Below are 22,869 nucleotides of genomic sequence, written 5' to 3' on the forward strand. Positions count from 1 at the left end.
TCAAATGGCTCACGATGCCAATTTTGATGGCAATAGTAAGACGTCTGCTAGGGGTTGGATTCATAAGTTAGACACATTCATGACACTCAAACCCATATCGGAAAAGAAGCTATTAGATTTGCCACAATGCATTTCGAGGGAGCAGCATATGATTGGTGGCATCATGGACTACTCACCCAGGATCATGGTCTCATTACATCTTATGAGACTTTCAGAGCTAAGCTGATCACTCATTTTAACAGGAAGGACATTGAGGTCTACTATAGGGATTTGGCACAGTTGCGACAAGATGGATCTTTAGATGACTTCATTGATAAGTTTCTGCGGATCTCGGTTATGGTTCCAGATATGACAGAACAGTGCAATGTTGTTCACAGAGGGCTTATAAGAGATGTTTAGAAGTTTGGTCAAGGTCCTTAAACCAAACACTTTGGATGATGCTATTAAGATCGCACATGATCTGGACTCACCATCTTTGATACTACGGCATCCTGAGAAACCTTATAAGGGGTGTTCTTCTTCAGCATAAGACTTCCCCCCATAGATTGGACTTTGAGACATGGAATGAACTAAAAAGAGGAAGAAGCTATGCTTCACTTGTAGGGAGCCATGGACATTGGATCACACATGCCTTGGCAAGGGTAAAATACATTATGTCGAGGTTCTATTGGAAGAGGAGAATGAGCAACAAGGAGACAGTGATGTTGATGGTGGCAATGAGGAAGAAAGTGAGGGGCAACCTCCTAAAAAAAGGAAGAAGGAATCCACTCTAGGACAGTCCCCTATCATTGCTTCCCTTTCTAGCGATCCCACGAGTCACCCCTTTCATTTGAAGGGCATAGTTAGAGGGCAACGTGTGTGCCTTTTAGATACAAAAGCATCACATAATTTCATAAATACACGCTGGGTATCAAAGAGAAGGCTACAAGTTAATGATAACCCGAGTTCGAAGCTAGGGTAGCAAGAGGTGATAGATTAAGGTGCACAAGAAAAAGTGTCAGGGCTTTTAATTCACTTTGATGATGATCTTCTAGAAGCAGATTTTTATGTTGTTAACTTGGATGGATTAGACACCATGTTGGGTAGGCAGTGGTTATAGACTGTCGGCAGGTACACAGTTGATCATGGTAAGATCCAACTAGAATTCTTACAAAATGGCCGACAGGTGATTCTCAAGGCCATGCCAAAGGGTGAACCCAGAGTGATTTTAGCTCACAGGATGGACGCTATTATGAAGCATGATGACATTGAGTGGGCAACGCACCGTTTCATTTCCTCTAAGGCTACATTAGGTTTAGGACAGCAATTTCACTATGAGATTCAGTCAGTGCTTGATAAGCACAAGAGGGTTTTTGAAGACATACCCCCGAGTATTCCCCTAGATAGAAGGTTTGAGCATATCATTGAGTTAGACGAGGGCGCCAAACCTATTATTACCACTCCTTATCATCACCCTAGACACTATAAAGAGGAAATAGAAAGGACAATCACAAAACTCTTAGACATGGGACATATCAGCCCCAGCTCTAGTCCTTTTGCTTCTTCGATAGTTTTGGTGAAGAAGGATGGTACTCTTCGCATGTGTATTGATTACCATGCTCTCAACAAGAGGACCATTAAGAATAGGCACCCTATTCCCCGCATTGACAAGTTATTAGATAAACTACATGGGGCAGTCTAGACTTTCGAAAATAGATCTTCGCGTTGGATACCATCAAATATGTGTTCTTGAGGAGGACATGCATAAGACAACTTTTAGATGCCACTACAGACACTATGAGTTTTTGGTTATGGCATTTGGGCTCACCAATGCGTCGGCCACATTTCAGTCTCATATGAACCATATTTTCAAAAAGCAGTTGCGCAAGAGCATGTTAGTGTTATTTGATGATATCCTAGTTTTTAGCAAGACTTGGGAGGAGCATTTGTAGCACCTAGACGAGGTACTTAATATTATGGAGGAGCATTCATTGTTTGCAAAGGAATCGAAGTGTGAGTTCAGATTGACTGAGATTTTTTACCTTGGACATGTGATTGGTGTAGATGGGGTTATGGTACACCAGGAAAAGATACAAGCAATCCTAGATTGACCGCCTCCGAGGGATGTATCAAATAATCTTGGTTGCTTAAATGTGACTTGTTTTCTTAAGGATAAAACCCCTTAAGAAGAATCGAGAGGCTAGATGTAGCTCCAGTATCTCACCTTACTTACTCAGACTGGAATTAAAGGCAGCACATTAGAGTCAACATGAAACCTTCTTGAGATTACGGCAGATGGAAAGAACACAATCAACCGAGAGAAAGGTTCTTGGACACAATTTCATTGGTGTACGGATATTAGTAAATCAGGTGGTAGTTTGAAGACGGCGGCGTGGAGGTCAATCATCCCTATTATGATAATAGATAATCATCTATTTTTGGTTAATGGTAATCTATTGTAAATATCTAGTTAGCTTTAGTTAGCTGAAGCCTTTTTAACTTTCTCAACTAGAATAGAATGCTTCTATTCTTTACGATCATTTCTTAAGGAAACATCATTTTATTCTTTTGTATATAATGACCTTTCGGTCTCTTTAATAACAAGTATTTTACCAATTACTTCGTAATATGGTATCAAAGCGTCGTTGAAATTTTTCGAAAATAAGAAATTTCTTAATTGGAATTTTCGGATTATTATTTTTGAAATAATTCCGCACATACCTGCTTCCTAATACCTAGTCACGTCTAGGATTTCGTTTTGCTTTAATCTTGGCTCGATGTAACAAACAGATTTTCATAACAAATATAGGTGATCTAGAAAGAGTTTTTCCTCAACTAATTATTGAACAAAATATCTTGAATTCCTTTTCATGAGACATTAACTGATTTTAACTACCTCTGATTAATTGAGATAACAAAACCAAACTAAAATATAACTGTAATAACGTTCAACTAAAATAACTGTAACAATGATCAACTGATATAACTGCAGTAATGATCAACTAAATTAACTAGAACAACGGAAATAACGATTTACTATCTTTCCTTGCATACAAATAAAGTAAATGCATAATATGAATTAGATAGAGGAACGTACAAGAAGTATCAAGTGAGTCTTTAATTGGTTGTGCAAGCCTCAACTTTCAGTAAGAGGAGAAGCATTGACTTTGGCTTAACCTCCCAACCTCAGACCATATTCATCGCCACACAATCTATTGAATAGAAAGGGACACTTTTAGTCCAGCCACCTAAGCATTCCGGTGTTCAAAATGTCCGCACAGTTATGGACGAACATGTCTAAATAACTGGCACTACTGACATCAAGTGATCATAGATAGCAAACATGCCTTTAACAACCTTGGCCAAGGTTTTCTGATGGGTTCAATGACCCAATCACCACCACTCGACTTGACAACAGGAGAACAATAAGTATGAACATGCATGAGCTACTAAATGATTTCACTTTTTTTTTAAATAATTTAGAATTGTTATGTTATGTCTGATTCTTATTTCCATGTTATTGCAGATTTATATCTCATCTCTTCACCTCTTCCTTGGCTATACAGCCAGGTGAGTCCCAGGTATTTGAATCTCAGAGAAACTAGTTCTTTTTGTTGATCCTCAACTGATATAACAAAATTATATGTTTCTAGCTTATCACATTCTATAATCTAAGAAATGTAACTTTAAGACTTGCAAAATAAATACCATTTGATTCTGACATTCAATGGCATAATAAAAATATTATATCATGTCATGGATACTTGGCTTTTACTCATCATAAACAATTATGTCCTAAAGAGGGACTAACCGATGATATTTGGAACAAAGATGATTTGCATCGTATTCTGGAACTGTATCTTACTGCCATAATATTCAAAATACAGTGATATCGGAAAATAAAACATATTACAATCTCTGGGATATGGGGCAACCACATAACCTAGTAAAATCTGGAAATAAAATGGAGTCTTGTTGGACGCTATCAATCAGCCCCACCCTTCACGGAAGAACTCTGGTGGCAGACTTAACGCGGTTACTAATCTTATGCTTCAACAAGGAAGATATATGATGAATTGATAAATCTTGGCAAGGAAATAAGATGAGGGAATTTGGTTGTAAAAATGTAGGGATATGTTGTGAGTAGTAATGCCCATGGTGTCTCACGGCTCCATAATATAAGAAAATATTTGAAAACCTTTTGGCTTCCAAGAAGTCGTAACTTAAAAGAAAAGGACTTGGCTTCTTGAATGCCAATATGCCAAATGTGCTTTTCGGGTTCTAGCAAAAATTTGAATAAGGAAAAAGATTTGGAGGTTATAAAATCAAGGATAATTATAATATATATCTATCTACTTGCACATAGATGTACTTATGAGGTGGCATCATATTATTTATTTCATAAAAACACTATTATGGTGTCATTATTCCTATATCTATGTGCACGTACATAGATATACATTATAATGATGTGGTGGAAAAGTCAATCAAAAACCATTTGAGATACACATTATTTTTAATTAAAATAATTAATGTTTTAAATGTTTATTTAATAGCTCATGCGGGTCCATCGATTGTAACCTGATGTTCAAGTCGCTAGGTCCTTACCAAGGCAATTAAAGGTCATACCTGTCAACCCGATAATTGGACTAAGCTAGTATCCCATTCCGTTGATCCCGTTTAACAATGCTTCTCCCCTTCATCTTCTCCTACAATCACCCGTGAAACATTTCCACGATAATAACAAGTTCCATAATAACATTTAATATAGATAAAGAATTTAATTATTAACCATAAGTCCAAAATCAAGCAACTACTAATCATCACATGATGGATAACGACCATCTTCATTAAACAGTTAAAATAATGAATACAATAGATATATTTAACTACCCTTTTCACATGATTATGAAAGAAAATCCATTCAATTCATTGGCTATAAATAAATTTAAATTAGGTCAAAATTTGGGACGTAACACTCAGGCTTATAGGTCTGGAAAAAAAAACGTGAATTTTGTTTCCAACCTAAAAATTGTGGCCATCTGCAAATGACGATTTTTTGTTGGTTGTTTGTCTGCAACTAACCTTTATTCTGAGTGTTTCCTTGGGTGATCTTTTTACTATTCACGACTGTAAACAAACATCACAGTAATCACAGAAAAAACGCAAGCAACTCAAGCCAACTATGACATTTTTTGGCCACCGTTTTGATCCCTCACACACGCTTCAAACAATCTTTATGGTGTTGTTTTTGTTCCCCTCAGCCACCGACGACCTCAAACCAGCTGTTTGTGACCACAAATCGTCAATTTCTCTGCTTCCAATCTCCATTATCTGCAACTTCGACCGCTCATGGCTATTGACTGGGCTTTTCTTCGAAACCCTAGTTTTTTATTTCAAAAAAAAATTTGGTTACAGATTCTTGGTTGGTTTTTTGAGAGCTCAACTAGGTTGCCATCAAATTTTTTGGGTGCCTTGATTTTTGTGCTAACAAATCCAGAAAACGACAACATATTCCTTCTGGGTTTTTCGAGTTGTCTTCTGAGTCACTCTCTAAATTTTCTAGGTCTTCTAGTTTTTTTTCCTCGAAGAACATGCCTTCATAGATTTTTATGTTTTTCATTGAAAAACATGCCATGACATCTCTGACAAACATATTGCTCGAGAACAACTCCAAATTCAATGGTCGAAATTATGGCACTTGGAAGCAGTGGATCATCACAATTTTTGAATATCGGAACACTGATCAACTTGTTCTGGGTGTTACGAAGCGTCCGACTACTCCTGGTCCTGATCAAAATACATGGGATCTGAATAACCAAGAGGCGGTGATGCTTATCAAATTATCCGTGGCTGATGATCAGCTTTCTTAGATTCCATCCGGCAAGACAGCTACCGAGATCTGGACACATCTCAAAGGTCTTCATGAGATTTCTGACAAAAGAAAAGCTTTCTTTCTGAAGAACACTCTGTTTTCTATTGTCATGGATGAGCAAACCTCATTCCAGAAAAACCTGAATAGGGTTCAGGAAATCCGTGATCAGTTACTTGTCATAGGTCGCAAGATGGAGGAAGAGGATATTGTGGTTATCACTCTTCAGAGCTTACCAATGTCCTTTAAGCATTTTATCAAGACTCTCAACATCACATCTTCTGGTGTTGATTTGAAGTTCACTGATCTCTGCACACTTCTGCTTCAGCCCAAGGCCCTCGTAACAGAGGTAACTTCCACATCTTATTTGAAGCATTGCGTTAGTATTTGGCAGAGTGGTGGTCTCCTTCTAGACTCCAGTTGTACGGCAGCCACTCCATAATTGTTTTGATAACCGCCATTGAAAGGATATTACATTGTGGTCATAGTGACGTACAAAACTTTTAGCCAACACTAACCAAAAATTGACTTCTACCAAAAAATTAGGCATAAGGTGTTATATAAAACTCTAATTCTTATCCTCTATCATCACACTTGCAAAATCATTATTACTTATCTGTTAGTAGTGATAATGATATCCACTATAGTCTTATTATGATCAATCTACTTAATTGCCTCTCTAGAAAGACTCGTCAATGATGTGCAATTATTCACTTTTCTTGTAGTGTCATGATTACCAACCAATATTCTTTTTAAGTGGTTACCAGAATGAGAATTACAGATCTTTCCATAACATGAACTCAATTATTGGAAATAATTGAAACCACTAAGAATCTCCAGCCCTCTCAAATATCTTATAGGGATGCATCCACCCAAACTATCTCCACTCGTTGAAGAACAATACAAAATCATCTCATGTCCCTTCACATGTGTATCAGCATCAAACTATCAATATTTTTTATTTCAATATGTAATGATAATCTAATATAAAATATGTATTGTGATTTTTAAACTCTTTATCACAATGATATTTGACTTTTGTGTATTTAAAGTTTAAAGTTAAACTTTATCAATGTTCTTGTTTTCAGAGTTCTATGTCATGATATTCTCTAGAAATTGTTAAAATCATATGTGCGCTCAAGCTAGAGTAGTACTAGGATGGGTGACCTCTTGGGAAGTTTCAGTGCTTCACCTCTATGAGCATCACTTAGATCCAATGAGTGCTAAGTGTTCCATTTATTCTCATGAGAGATGTATTCATGTGAATCACTACTAATGAAACATGAGTCAATGAGTTTGACTCAAAAACTACACAGTTAAATCCTGATAGCAATATCACAATATTAAAATTGTATTAAACAAAAATTGGCATTACCATGTACCCCATCTCCTATTTTATAGAATTAGCAGTACTAGTATCTGTACCAGTCTCTGGGGTCTACAAGTACCCCCATCTCTTGGCAACCTTGGTGAATACACTTTTAGTCAGACTGACCTATTTTGGTTATTTGTGGAACAAAAATATTTCTGTCTTGCAACAAATAGCAGAAAACCATATCAGGCTATAATCTAAAACGTTGAATATGCAAATACATGTGACTAAATAGTAAATTATGACACCAACTGATAAATGATACAAATGACAGTGAAATAGATTACAGACAAAAACATATTTGCAACAGCACTTGGCAAATTTTTTTGTTTCTATTTTTTGACATATAAGCACTCAGCTTTGATGGAGTGAAATTAACTTGGAATTCTTTCAATCCATCCCAACTTAAATTTGAAGTAGTGGGTTTAACAACAAGAGCAATGAAGATCATACTCTAGAATTGCATGTAGGTCACCAAAGGCAGATACACAGTGAACAGAAATAGGTCTCTGCAATTGCTTTCCCAGTTCTAGCTGTTGTTTGAAAACTTGTTTCTGCAATTAGAGTACAACTGGAAAATCAATTAACTAAAATTAAGGAAACAAATAAACAGATCACACGTCAGACATTAAGATTTATAGCTTATATTACAGTTAGAACGATTTAGTTTGGCAACTTAGAAGCAAAAATTGACTAGGAAAAGACGAAAGCATAGAAGCAACAACCTTGAGAGCAAGAAAAGCAACAAAATAATTATAATAACAATATAAAAGAATGGCCACAAAAAGTGGCCTGAAACAACAATTAGAATAACCTTCCATGCAAATTATCTGCAATGTCCCCAACTCACACCCTCCTTAATTAGTTCCCTGTTTAGGATCCGAGTTGCATTTGGGAATAAAATTCACTTAGTTTCTCAAATATGTGTATCTAACTTGCCAACTCCCTATTCAATGCATCTCACTACTGTAAGTTATGAGCACTTATATTCCCTCTATAGAATTATGTTCAAGTAAACTCAACTGTTTGACTTTGTTGCTTACCATTATTGAATTATCAATTCACTGATTACTTCAAATGGATATCTAAGAGTCTCAATAGATACCAGGTTGTTTATTTGAATAATTATGACTTAGTAGAATGGTTGTTGCACAATGGTTGTTACACAAGTGATGAGAAAATGTAGGACCAAGATGTTACTGTATATATCAAGAATGTCAATCGGTTCACACCATTTCTACCAGCTCATGAAGTGTCGTAATTTAAACAATAGCAGTCATGAATTATGTGTATCAAAATTTATTTTCTAATTATATTAGCCGCTCTTTACCCTGCTGAGTAATTTAGATAGTAGATGCTGAACGTGTGAATGTTTGCTGGGAGTATCCAGGTCGCCTAGCTGTTCAATACCTCTTTGAGTTAGTGTCTTCCTGCAAAGATGATTTCTCCTACTGCCCAATTGAAAGACTTGGCCAATTCTTGTATATGATTTAGCAATTGTAGTTTCCACAATTGTACATTTATACTTCTTAGATACTAAGTTCGGCTATAGACTCTGGCCCATGATTTGGTGTAGTCTAGTGACAACCTCTTCAATGGCGTGGATGACTGAATGATGAATATTGATGTGATTCTTGATTACTGACTGTAAGTGATTCCTCTATTGGCTGGACATAACAATCTACTTCCTCTTTTACCATGAGTGGTGTTCAATCTATCCTTTCAATCACTTCTGGCAATTTATTCGTTCTGGTTTCTTTTATTTACTGATCATATTTATCTGTACTGTTGTGTCTTCCTTCTAATGATTGGTCTGTAATTGCTGTCATGAATGTATGGCAAGTAATCACTGTGTATTCTTCCTAGAGATTATCAACATCTATTGAGATCATAATGTGGAGCAAGAGGATCCAGATAAAGCTCTCCCACTTATTGCAATCGCAGCAATGCTTAAAAGGAAGGATCTGTTTGGAACAGCTTTACAAGCTATATGCCAAGCTATGGGAGCTCTGTTTTTTCATTATTGAATGTCAAAAATCTTTCAGACAAAGACATGGCAGAATGCATCATAAGGTTTCCAACATCGCCTGTTTTATGAAATACTAAACAACAGATTTTGCCATCATAGAACATTATTCCAGTTTTAAACCATAACCTTTTGGTCTGTTGAACTTTGAGCTTCATGGCAGAATTTACACATCATCTTACATGGACAAGAATTTCAGTTTCTACATATATTGCTAAATTGCAAATGCAATTTTTTTTCTAAGAATTGTTTTTCTTGTTGCCTAAATAAATGACGTAGTAGACACTGCGTAATTCCTCCAGAAATGGAGACAGATTTAGTAGATCCTGAGAAAACATTGTAGAAAGTGTTGAACCTTGTTTGAAAAAGCGAAAATACTAGCGGCTATCTTTCCTCATCTACAAATTTCATTTGATATTGTTACCTTCACATAAATTGAAATCCAAGTTGCATTCAGCGGATTGAGACTAAAAAGTATAGATAAATTATGGCAGAAATCTGTTATATTTACCTGAGAAGTGTTGGTCCAAAGATTATGGCAGAAATCTGTTATATTTACCTGAGAAGTGTTGGTCCAAAGCCTTCTGCACGTGCCTTGAGAGTATCACATAGTATGCCATGTACTGTCATTTCCTCCATGTGTTAGTATGTTAAACGGTAGAATGCACATGTCTGATGCCTTGGAGAACATCCTGAAAGAACTCACTTTCTACCAACACTGTCATTTCTTCAGCACTATAGATTGTTGGCTAATTTTAGCACAGATCAGGAGATGGCAGAATCAACTTTGTGTTCCTCCTCTGAAAATAGGAATTGTTTCTCAATAACCTGAATTACAAGTTCCAGTCTTCCAAGAAAGAATTTTTGAGAACGGAAAATTTCAATGAAGAGAGTTCTCCTGTGTCACTTCAGAGTCCACATAACTTGGGATGTAGATGCATATAGTCCTTCCAACACAGATTCAAGGTATTTTCTCGAGGAAAGGGCAAACAAAGCAGCATCAGCTAAAAAAATGTGTTGAAATATTCACAATTTTAAAACTATGGAGCGTCCGGCCAGGGTTTCCATTCCTGCATCTGTTAAGTTGGTGGACTTCCAGCCACTTTAATGTTCATGTACTTGTGGGTTTGGACTATTGTGAGGCCGTGTTAATTTATGGCAGAGGTGGCCTATTTGGGGACTTATCTGCTTGAACCAAACAAAAAATTCTGAATTAATTTCCTCAACTCAGCGAAGAGGGGCCTAAGACTGAAATATTGCCTTCTATTGTGTTTCTCTATTCACATTTTCAGCTTTGAGACTGAGTGATTTTGGTTGTTTTGCACAGCAGTGGATTTTGATGAGAATTCCTTTGATGTCTGCATCATTGAGCAGCCACTCTAGCATTGTGTTCAAGTCACAGGCTATATACACATTTGCTTCAATGGATATGAAGCCTTATAACTAGTTTGAACAAACGATTCAATTTTACACATACCCTTGCTAAAAGTTTCACTCCTAGAACTCGTTTGAACAACACAATTTGTGGCACCAGTCTTTGCGACTTAACATATATTGTTATAAAAGGACATCTATTCTGTTTAAACATATTCTTCTCCATACCAAAAATGCCTACAAATTCCTTAATTGTTGTATTGTTTGCAACATATTAATTTCCATGTCTATTTAAACTTTATTTTTATTCTCATTTCTCAAGCAGATAATCTATAGAGACACTTTGGGATACAACCACAGAAATCTTGTACAACTACAACATCAAAGAAACATCCTCTCAGAAGCAGCCGCCATTTTCTGAGCATTAAATGTCAACTAGATCTAGGTGGTATTGTGATTTCAAAAGATTTCAAAAGAAAATGATTTCAAAAGGCAGGGACTCCAGCTCATCAAGAGCTCTTGCTAATTTAAGTAATTGTTTATTTATTCTTTTATATTATTATTATATTTAACGTATATTTTAGATAATTACATATTAATTTATATATATAATTTTATTATTCAATATATTCAATATAAAATTGAATGTATAATTATAATATATAATTGAATATATGCATATATTATATGTTATAGTTCTAATAATTGAATATTATTTTTATTATAATTATTTATTTTAAAATTTAGTTTGTTTTTTATTAACATATCACTGTCACATAATATTATTATAATTGATATTTTGTATGAGATGTTTATATTTATTAATTAGTACCTATTAGATAAATGCATTTTTGGATGGTATATTTTATAATATATATCATACTAATATTATCATTAGATTATATTATAATAATATTATTATTATTTTAGTACATTATATTTATCTTTTATTATTTTATATCTTTTATCATTATTATGTTAAATATTAAACTCTATTTTAGAAATAGGAACTTTTAATTATACATGAAATTTGATTACTTCAAAAAAAAAGATTACAACCAATGGATTTGAAACAATTTGCATTGTGCTATCAAGGAAACCCTGAATGATTAAACTGGGACATACTTTCTCGGTCACAAATTCAAAAAAATGCATAATGCTGTTAGAAAGCGCGCATAATAGAAATACCTGTAATGCAAAGTCAACAGCCTTTCCCTGTGGACATCCCTTATCTAGCCCAATCTGCCAATTGAAATAGATATTTAGAAAGAACACTATCAGAAAAATGTTTGAGCTAGCTATCATCATGATTACTAAATATGAAACCAAATCAACAAATACACGTTAAAGGAAATATTTCACAGCAGTTAGGCTGGGGTCCCATGGAAGGGGGCTTCCTACAAAATAGAGCGGAAGCCGCTTGCTACTTTTTAGGAAATATTTTAAAGCTAGCGGTCCCATGATTTATGATACTCAATATTTTAGCTCCGAAATTTACGGAAGATGTGCATTAAAAATAAGCTGAAATTTAAAATTCCCTCTAAATCTACATTTTAATTAAAAAACTAAAATTTAGAGTATTGACAAGTGGAAAAAAGCATTCCTAAGTTGATGGGGCTATTTCCAGCCCCACCCCTCTTTCACCTGCTTCCTAAAAATGAGGGGCTTCTAGTTTTTAGAAGAAGATTCTGAATAATCCCATGGGAAAATTATATTTTGCTCATGCGATCACCTACTTCCTTAAAATAGAGCTTAAGCCCCCCTCATGGGACCACACCCTTACTAACAGAATTAAAGCTTGGAGAGTAAGGACGGAAAAAAATAGGCTTAGACTTAATTTACATAACCAAAGAATGAAGTTGAAATTAGAGGATTAAAGTTTTAAAGTCGTTGAAAAATGGCAAAAATTATCAATACAGATGTTAAATATATTGGGCCGGTACCATATGTCATTTAAAAATTAAAAAATTGTATAGCACTTACTAAATATTAAGAAACTATTTATTTAAATAAAAGAGTCTCTCTCTCAAATTTCAGATATAATTCAAATTTATTTGTGCTGCAGTTTTCCCAAGTAAGAAGAGCTCCCTTACTTGGCCAGAATTAGTACTCTGAACAAGTCAAACTCTGTAGAAAAAGACTAAAATTTAGCCATCATTTCATGCCTTTGTTGATTCTCCTTAAATCACTTTCATTTCAAATCGTGATGGATCAACAATTTAATTAAAAATGCTTACAACTATTATATTGTCCAAATAAATTATTAATATACTAAAAATATGCTTACAGGCAGTTTTAACACACATAAATTATATACTATTAGATTTCCACTTGAATTCATACATGTGCCACACGAATGACAATCTAGCCCCGAGTATTTGTCATAGAATACATAAGGTTTTCTTGATACTCAAGCCATGCAATGTCGCTCTTTATTTATTTCAGCATGTTGCTAAAGGTAGGAAAAAAATTGACCAATGGGGCCAAAGGTTAGGAAAATAGGGATATTAATCAACGAAAAAATAAAATATATTTAATTTCAGCAAAGGGGACTGAAGGATTACATAAAAGAGAAATTGAAACAGCCAGGACACTTAGCATTTTAACCATGAATGATACTACATAGTCTTCATCTATGATAATTGTATCAATCGGTAACATGCTTTCTTTGTTCGTTTTCTGACTTCATCTCATTCAGTGTATCGTACATAATCACTAAATTGCATTCTTAATTAAATGTATGTGATTGATTCCCACAAGGAAGATTACAGAGCCTTGGATAGGATTTTCATGCCAATGATGATATGGATCTCTGTTGCCTTCCCCTTTTCAGACTGATTGACTTAATCCCATGCTCTCCTTACTCAGTGTTTGGAAGATGATTCATTGCCTTGATGATATCATTGTGTTACAATGGGGCTTGAAACTGAACCCCAAGATGATGTAGATTTGATAAAATGGTTTTAAATATGTCATGAAGCCTTTGGTACTCTGTGTATTTCAGTCTATCCTGACCTTTTTCATATTGATTCAGTCACTGCACCAAATGATGTGGGGACCACTTTGGAATGCCTCTTTCGTAAGAAGGATGAGTAAAGAGGTCATCAATTGGAGAATGGAAACACAAGGTTGAGTCATCCAACCAATTTGAAATCATACAAGACTTCTTCACAAAGCTCAAATATGTAAGGTTGCAATTGGAACAATGTGGAGTCAAGAAGGATGATAAACAATTGATCGAGTATTCTAACTCATTGCGGAGGTAGGACAAATTGGTTCTAATGTATACAATCAAACCCTTTAAGTCACATGCGTAGGTCGTCAATCAAGGTGCAACATACAGAAAAGGTCCAATAATGTAAGAAACAAAAGAACCAATGAGAGAAGAAGAAAGCTCTTCATCAAAAAGGTGAACAACCTGAGGAGGAGGAAACCTAAGAAGGAGGTTGAGTGGTCTTACTGTAATAGGGCTGGTCATGATGAATATGAGTGTTTGAAAAAAGCAAATAGATCAGCTTTCATAAAGCTCTTCATCAAAAAGATGAACAACCTGAGAAGGAGGTTCAGTGCTCTTACTGTAATAGGGTCATAATGAATATGAGTGTTTGAAATGAGCAAATAGATCACCTTTCATATCTTCTTGAAAAACAATATCAAGGTGCTTGATCTAATCAAACAAAAATCATCAAAATGATCTTATAAAGACTCAAACAAGGGTAAGGCCCTGGTTGTTGTTTCACAACCAAATTCTTGGAGATTTGACTCAAGTGCTTCACACCACATGGCTTCTTTAGAAGATGGTTTACCTTTTTAGAGTCATGTTCTATGCCTACCATGCTAATGGGTGATGTACACTCTTACTTAAGTGCATGGGAAAGAGTTTATTGATGTAGGGTAAAATAGCACTTGAAGTTGTCCTTTCTGTTCCATTTTTATCAACTATGATTTCACACCAGATATAGTGGTAATTAGTAAAATGCATAATGGGTCTATTGGTTCCCAAAACTGCAGATTGGAAAACCAAGAGCCTATCACTTCTCCAAAAGGATTCCGCAATCAATTTTGGCCAACAAACGAGAATCACCTTGATTCCCCTACACTTCAAGCTCCGCTACACCTAGGCGGGTAGACCTTCTCAAACTTGATCACTTGGTTCAGAGCTTTTCTAAAGCAAATATTAGCTTTGAAGAATTCTTCGGTTGGTTAAGTCCTTGAACTCAATTAAAACGAAGCTGAATGCTGAATGTTTAAAATGGTTGGATGTTTTGTATGTTTATCAATAATGGATTTGATGCTTGCAAGAACGAGGTTATAGATTTTCTAACTTCAATAATAAAAAGACTAGTGTCTCTGCTCATTCGGACAATAGAGTCAACTACAATGAAGATTTTCACGTACAACTTTATAAAATTCTACACACTTATAATTTCAACAATTAAATAATCAAGATGTGAAAGATCAAATATAAATGAAATCTTAAATTAGTCCGGATTGAATTTTAACTCCTATGGTAGGGAGACAAACTAGACACAAATACAGAAACAATTTGATATTTCACAATATCTGTGATGATCGAGTTTAAGATGCTAGATGACCATGTCCGCTTATCTTACATTTAAATTGTATACAAAATTCAAAAAATAATTATAAAGGACGAATCATCTGCAGTTTAATTCTCCATACCTCTAAAAACAAACAAAGGACCTTTTTATTTTATTATTAAAATATAATATTAAAATTCATATTAAAGCTCCTTATTCCTCCTTACAATATTCAAAAAAAAACAATATTCTTAATTTGTTGGTTCCCAAAACCACAAATTGGAAATCCAAGAGTCTATCACTTCTCCAATAGGATCCTGCAATTAGCTCTGGCCAACGAACAAGAATCACTTTGATTCCCCTACACTATAGGCTCCGCTACACCTAGACGGGTAGACCTCCAACCTGATCACTTGGTTCAGAGCTTTTCTAAAGTGAATTTAAGCTTTAGAGTTCTTTGCCGGGCAAGGTCCTTGAACTCGATTAATATGAAATTGAATATTGAATGTTTGAAATTAATAAATTGTATAAGGTTTTTCAATAGTAGATTTGTCAAGGTTTGTAGGAAGGAAGATATAGTTTTTTTGACTTCAATAAAAAGACCAATGCCTCTGCTCATTCGGGCAATAGAGTCAACTTCAGTGAAGATTTTCATTTACAACTTTATAAAATTCTACACATTTATACTGTCAATAATTAAATAATCAAGATGCGACAAATGAAATACATATGTAATCTTAAATTAGTCCAAATTAAACTTTAACTCTTCTAATAAGGAGACAAACTAGGCACAGATACAGAAACAATTTGATATTTCACAAGTTCTATGATAATCTAATTTAAGATGATAAATGACCATATCCACTTATTTGACATTTAAATTGTATACAGAATTCAAAAAATAATTACAAAGGACGAATCATCCACAGTTTAAATCTCCATGCCATTTAGAAATAAACAAATGACATTTTATTTTATTATTAAAATAAAATAAATAAATTTACATTACAAGTCATATTTAAGCCCTTATTCCTCCTTAGAAAAATGTATCTTTTATAAATGCTTTTGTTTGTAGAATGTTTTTTTGAATATGTCTTGTTTGAATGGATAGTTTTTACATATTTATATCTTAACATTTGAAGGAAGGTGACCTTTTAAATTCAATAATAATGTCTCTTCGAAAATAATCGCACCCTTCCATTATTATTTGTTTACTAGTGTTTACTCTCCCTTTAATAACTTTTCGTATGATTTGCATGTAGCTTTTCGTATGATCTACATGATTAAGATAATCGTTGATTTTAACGACAAATTTAAATTATAATCACTTTTAATATTTTTGATAATCTTTTACTTGGACTTTGAATATATCAAACTTTAGAAAACCTTGTGCGACAAATGAAAACTTCATCATCCTCTTGCTTGTATGAAAAAGTTCGATATAAATTGCAAGCGATGACTGTTACATAGTGCTCCCTGCCCATGGTTTCTCCTGCAGTGACTCCAACATTGATTTATGTTTTGAACAGGCTTTCTCATCACAAATACATTTGATATTCTGCAATATAAATATAATCTCTCTTCCTCCGTCGGGTATGATAAAAACTCTTGTTACCGCTTCACTAGGAAATAAAATTGACTCCATGGTACAGAGCCTTCATATAAATGTATGCGATGGAATTGTGTTGCTGTTAATGTGACAAAAATACATCTTCATTCAAATGCTACCGAGAAAAATCACAAATTGTGACTCAATCTTGATTGTGATACTTTCAACACTTTTGGAGATTTTCTCGCACATATCATGATATTGCTTATATCATGGATATGAATTGGCTATGTTCCTCCATGAAAGGCATGTATATCATGTATTTAGAATTATCGGGTTTTGAATTGTATGTATATTTATTATTATAGGCTCTCAATGATATTGTCATAGATATCCAGAACAATACACATATATTTGACTCCATATCTGCATCGTTGATTATTTGGAGATGTCAACCACTGATGGTGTTGCTCTTAGTTCCTTGAATATGTTAGACTCACGATGGCTCTGGTTTTGAGATTAACATCACACTTAAAAAGTCAACAGTTTTGTTTTGAATACATGTGACCATCCTCGTGCGTCATACTTCTAACGTCTGAAGGAATATATTACTGCCTCAGACTGAAGAATTTGTGCTGCTTCATATTGAAGTAAATATACCACTCCTTGTTCAAAGACAGCAACGACCATACTTCATTATGTCTGCAACATTATAAATGGAGACCCTGATTTTCACCAAAAAATAGGACTCGATCAAGGTCTACTATTGTTGTGGGAAAAGATTATCAATCCAGGTTAAATCAATTCTCTCAATTTGTTCCTAACTCTCCTTCGATGGTCTTACTCATGCAAATGAGGTGAGTTGTTTGTGGCATCGAATTGTTGGCCACTTGAACTACTGTTGCTTGCAACAACTCAGTCAATAGGACATGGTTTCAAGATTGTTCTCTGTTTGGTTTTCAAATAGAGTTTGCTAAGGATACCTTCTTGGTAATCATCCTAAGGAGAAATATAATAAAGGTCAAGCATCAAGAGATACAACTATTGGAGTTGGTACATAGTGACTTGGCAAGACCATTTCTACAACCATCTTTCAATAGGGCTTGATATGTCTTGACATTCACTGATGATTTCTCTAGATACACATGGGTTTACTTTCTCAAACAAAAGCATATATGGTCTTTGAGAATTTTCTAGATGTCAAAGCTTATGCAGCTAAACAGTGTGGGAAATCCATCAAGACTCTGTGTAAAGATAATGGGGGAGAATGTGTTAATAATTAATTTGATCAATTTTGTGCTTTTGATGGTAACATGCAGCAGACAATTACATACAGTCCTTGGCAAAATGACGTTTTAGAATGCAAGAGCATATCACTAAAAGAGATGACTAATTGTATGGTTCACTTCAAATCTTTGGCACCTCAGTATTGGGCAGAGACCATCAACTGTGTTGAGATTTTAGGATCGCTGCAAATGTAATGGCACTGCCTATTCGGTATTTGTGTTCCAAGTGCATATTTGAATATTTGTATGAGTAGAGAAGACATGTCTCTATGGTATTTTTCAAGTTAATAACCATTAGACAATATTAACAATATGTGTGTGTGTGTGTGAGTTTGTCTAATTTATGCTTTACCAAATGCAATAACATTTAGTCAATAACCATAGAAGGATTATTTCTGGATCAATTCAATCTGACTAAAACTACAACATTAACAAACTACGCATGTTACATCCAAAATCGAGTTTCTCCCAAAGATGTGAAGAGGGTAACTCCTTTTCAAATTTGGACTAGTCATAAATCCACAATTGAACACTTCAAAGTGTTAAGTTCTCTTGCATGGGCTCACATTCTAGCAGAGAAATGCACAGCTATGGATCCACAAAGCAAGTCTTGCATTTTTTTGGATATCGAAATGATGTCAAAGGTTATAGACTTCTCCAACCCACTACTCATGAGTTGTTCATTGATAGGAGTGTTTGATTTGAGGAGAGTTCTTCCAATTATTCTCATACCACTTCTCCGTCCACCATCGAATTGGAGACATAACATCATATTATCAGTTCTTCAGAGGATATTAATCCTCGTAATGCTACTGAGAAGTCTTCTTCCTCCACGTCAGATGGTAATAGTAATGATGAGAATTCACATTCCTCTTCTAGTTGTCATTCAAAGGTTAATGATTCACCTACACACTCTCCAACTTGAGTGCCTCTTTAGCTTCATAAGACATTAGAATCAGCTAGTGATTGGGTTGGTGATCCATCAAATTGTCACAATTTCAAAAAGCTCCACATCTCTTAATTGCTTCAACTTTTGATCCACAATCTTTTCAAGAAGCTTCAGGTGTTCTTGACTAAAATGTTGCAATGCAAAAAGAGTTCAATTCCCTAGAAAGAAATCACACATGAGATTTAGTCTCTCTTCCTCAAGAAATAAAACTTGTTCAATGCAAATCAATATGTCAAACAAAAGGTGCAGCAAATGGTCATTTGATAGGCATGTGGCTCGCTTGGTAGCAAATGGGTTCTCCCAGGTTCACCGGATTGACTACTCTGACACTTTTGCACTAGTTTCTAAGATCAATTTCACCCGACTTATCTTGGCTATAACTACAAACCATTGTTGGGAGGTTCATTAGGTAGATATGAAGAGTGCCTTTTCTTCACGATGACCTTCAGGAGGAAATCTACATGGAGCAGCCACAGAGGTATTTTAAGGATCCCTCACTAGTGTGTCAACTTCAAAAGTCTCTCCTCCTCAAGCTTGGTCTGCCAAAATGAATTCTCTCCTTCTAACAGTCAGTTTCACTCGATGCCATTTTGATTCGAACATTTTTATGCTCTAGCAAGCTAACACTCTCACATTTCTAGTATTCTATGTTTATGACTTTTTGATCATAGTAAGTCACTCACCCACCATCAAGGCAGTAAAAATTGTACATAGATTTTCGATGTGTTGGGTCTTCTATATTATGTAACATCTCGAACTAGTACTGTAATAAACCCAACCAGCACTGTACTGTCCTGAATCCAATTTTTCCGCTTTCCCCTTTAAATGTAAGTCTCAGAGTACAGACACATTAACAAATAACCAACAATATGAATAACAGATGAAATTCGAGATAGGTATTTACTCAAACTCACTCTTAAATAGCACACCCAGCTATACATCCACATGCAGATGGAAAATACGGACAACAATTAAACCCAAACTCTCTCCAATAAATCTTTCTTTCCAAAATGATATTAAAGACTCAAGTATAAGGAAAATGTAGTGCAAATCAAAGTGCTAAACCAACAACCTTCCAACAAGTCCAGAAGCGTATTATTGCACTATTCATCAGCAGTATAATAACCAGCAATTTCCAAATAACTTCTAAAACATTATTGTATTGTACAACAGCAATACAATAACCATCCAACCACAATCCAATCTTAGACACAGATTTTACAGTCAAATTGGAGAACAAGAGAAGAAACTGTAAGCACAACCGAGACACCTGAATTGATATCTCCACTGGCAATGGGTTTGCGTCCACTACTTGCCTGCACGAGGCGCTACGTCCTCACACTGGCTGAAAGCTGAAACTTTCTTAAAACTCTCACAAGAGATAACTAAAAATCTGAATAGTAAATCAAGCATCCAAAAAGAATGAGTCTCATCTCCTTTTATCTTCACAATGGTGACTCTTCAACTACTCCCTGGCAAATCGTCTTATTCCTCCTCGTCCTCTTGTTATCACATGAGATATTAATTTGACCTTTAATAATAAATCTCTAGGTAACATAGTCAAATTTAATATTGAAAATTTGTGGCTTAATAATTCTAATGTCCCCAAAGAAGGGACACTACAAATCTCCCCTCCTTGAGATTGCTTGCCCTCAAGCAATATGTACGAAGATCCCATATAAATCTGTTGTTAATCGAGTAGCCCAAACTATCGAAAAACCTAGTAAGACTATGAAGCATAGTACCCCTCTGCAAAATACCTGTCAACCAAATTCCTAGATCCCATATTAATCTTCGAAGAAATGTTGCACCTGTAAACTGTTCAACACTGGCCAACACGCAGACCACAATAAAATCCTCATCCAACCATATAGATGTAATCTACCAACACCTGGGTCCCAAACTCTGTTATGACGTTCCGCTGCTATGATGAGGTAGAAGCATATCAAAGGCCCATGCGTAACCCAGTAGAGTGTGAAGGCCTGCCCTAAATGGGTGATGTAGGAAATGAGCTGCTCATAAGCAAAAACCACTATCTCAAGGACATCAAAACCAACACCATCGTCATCAACTTGGAGAACTCCCAAGTACATATGTGCTATGAATATGGAAGATGCTGGAAATATAACCACATTCCTCATATAGCTACTCCACCAAAAATTACTTAGTAGCTGATGAAGGAAAATCACCCAACTCCTGAGAGGGTTGAAATCGGAAAATATGTTGGGGTTGATCAACTAATAAGCAATAGAAGTCGATTCATCATTCCCAAGCTGAGTCCCCAAATCACTGTTAGGATCTGAATTAGTATTCCAAGGTATGAAATCAATTTCTTCCTCCTCAAGGCAAACAAGAGAGACTCCCTCATCTATCATAAAAAGTGGGTTATCGGACGTCCAGTCAACAGCCACTTCAAACAAGGGGTTATCTATCAGCTGACAATGATCTGAAGTTTTGCTACTTAATCGTTTGGGGCAGCTATCCAAGTCATAAGTTTTCTGAATGCTCTCAAGTTCATCGATGACTTCTAGTAAAAATTCCTGTCTCATTCTATCCTTATGTTCCCGAGATTGATTCATGACCTTGATCTGATTTTTTGCTCCTTGAAGAGAGAATCGAGCCTCATCCAATGCCTCACGAACATGCTTCAGCTCTCTGTTAAGTTCGTCAATCTCATCCTTCCCTCTATTTGACTATTCAGCATATATCTCAGCAATCTTAAGGATATAATCCATGTCGGTCAGCAAATACAAGTAATCTGATTTCATAGTTTCGAGGGCTATCTTGACCTCCTACAAGTCATCAACATTCCAATCTCTTCCCGCTTCTCTTGGAATCCTCCTGTAGAGCTCATCAACCAACTCATGGGTCCTGTCATAATGTACTAAAGATGCCACAACCATATCTTCACTAACCCTCAATTGATTCCTTAAGGTATGCATTTCGTTACTACTCTGTTGGAACTATTTATTATCTTGCAGTGTTATCTTAGGGGGTTCTTCCAATTTCAAGCCATCCATGTTAGGAAAATAAGGTTCATCATAAAAATGCTCCAAACTACTATTGCCTTGTGGGCAATCTATCTCCTCAACCTTCCTGTCAAGACTCACTTCTAAATCACCAATGACGAAACTTGCACCTTGTGTAAAATGTTCTACGTAATTGTGAGTAGGTTGCTCATCTCCCGTAGTCGTCTGTTCTTCTTTTTCAAGATCATCCAAAAGATAATTCTGGTCTATCCGAACTTCTTCGTACACCCCTATGTGTTGTTCGTTTGTAAAAAGATCCTGAACTCCAGATACTTTCATTTTGCCATATCAGTCATATTTAGTTGCTCGAGATAAAATTCCAAGTAGTCGTTGAATGATAAGTCATTTTGAATTCGGATAGGAAATTCTTTATACTCTCCATAATTGTCGAGTATTTCTGTCCTTACCTCATCTTCAAAATTATGAGCTAACTGTGCTTGTGGCTTCATCGTACCTTTCCAAATCTTTTCCCGTAGCAACTTCCAAGAGAGATCTGATAACAATGCGATCTCAAGTACAATGTCTTGTCGCTTGGATCAGGCTAGTTGTTGATGCAGTCCCAAACACAGTTCACAATGCTTATGCTACAATCTCTTGATGGCTGAAGCTAATCTACTTACCAATCTAATGAATGTACACAATATTTGCCCACAATGTCTGATATATGTGCCTAACATTCACAATCTTTGTCACAGCCTCCAATGATACTGTGATTGCATGTATGAATATGCAGATGCCTGCTCGCAATCCTGAATGGTGGCAGAATATAGGGAAATTGCAGATGTTTGATGTCACCCTAGGAATATATATTGCTGAAGACTCACTGAATAAATTGAAGACTTCAAGAACAGAATTTTTGCTTCTCATGTAGGTGCCGCTAATCTCTGTATTA

At 35.4% G+C, this 22,869-nt stretch overlaps 1 protein-coding gene across 4 annotated transcripts in view; it reads right to left on the reverse strand.

The window, feature by feature from the left end:
- Positions 1-22,869, reverse strand: part of LOC149538900 (TatD related DNase) — a 121,814-nt gene that overhangs the window by 68,456 nt on the left and 30,489 nt on the right. For all 4 annotated transcript variants that reach the window (XM_089800292.1, XM_089800295.1, XM_089800294.1 and 1 more), the window contains exons 4-5: positions 11,812-11,865; positions 7,677-7,777 (exon numbers count right to left, since the gene is read on the reverse strand). In XM_089800292.1, coding sequence (XP_089656418.1) covers positions 7,677-7,777; positions 11,812-11,865 — 155 coding nt within the window. The remainder of the gene's footprint in view (positions 1-7,676; positions 7,778-11,811; positions 11,866-22,869) is intronic.

The sequence above is a fragment of the Cupressus sempervirens genome, chromosome 9 (genome assembly GCF_028749045.1).
Source record: "Cupressus sempervirens isolate cs-2001-9-10 chromosome 9, ASM2874904v1, whole genome shotgun sequence".
Taxonomy (NCBI): domain Eukaryota; kingdom Viridiplantae; phylum Streptophyta; class Pinopsida; order Cupressales; family Cupressaceae; genus Cupressus; species Cupressus sempervirens.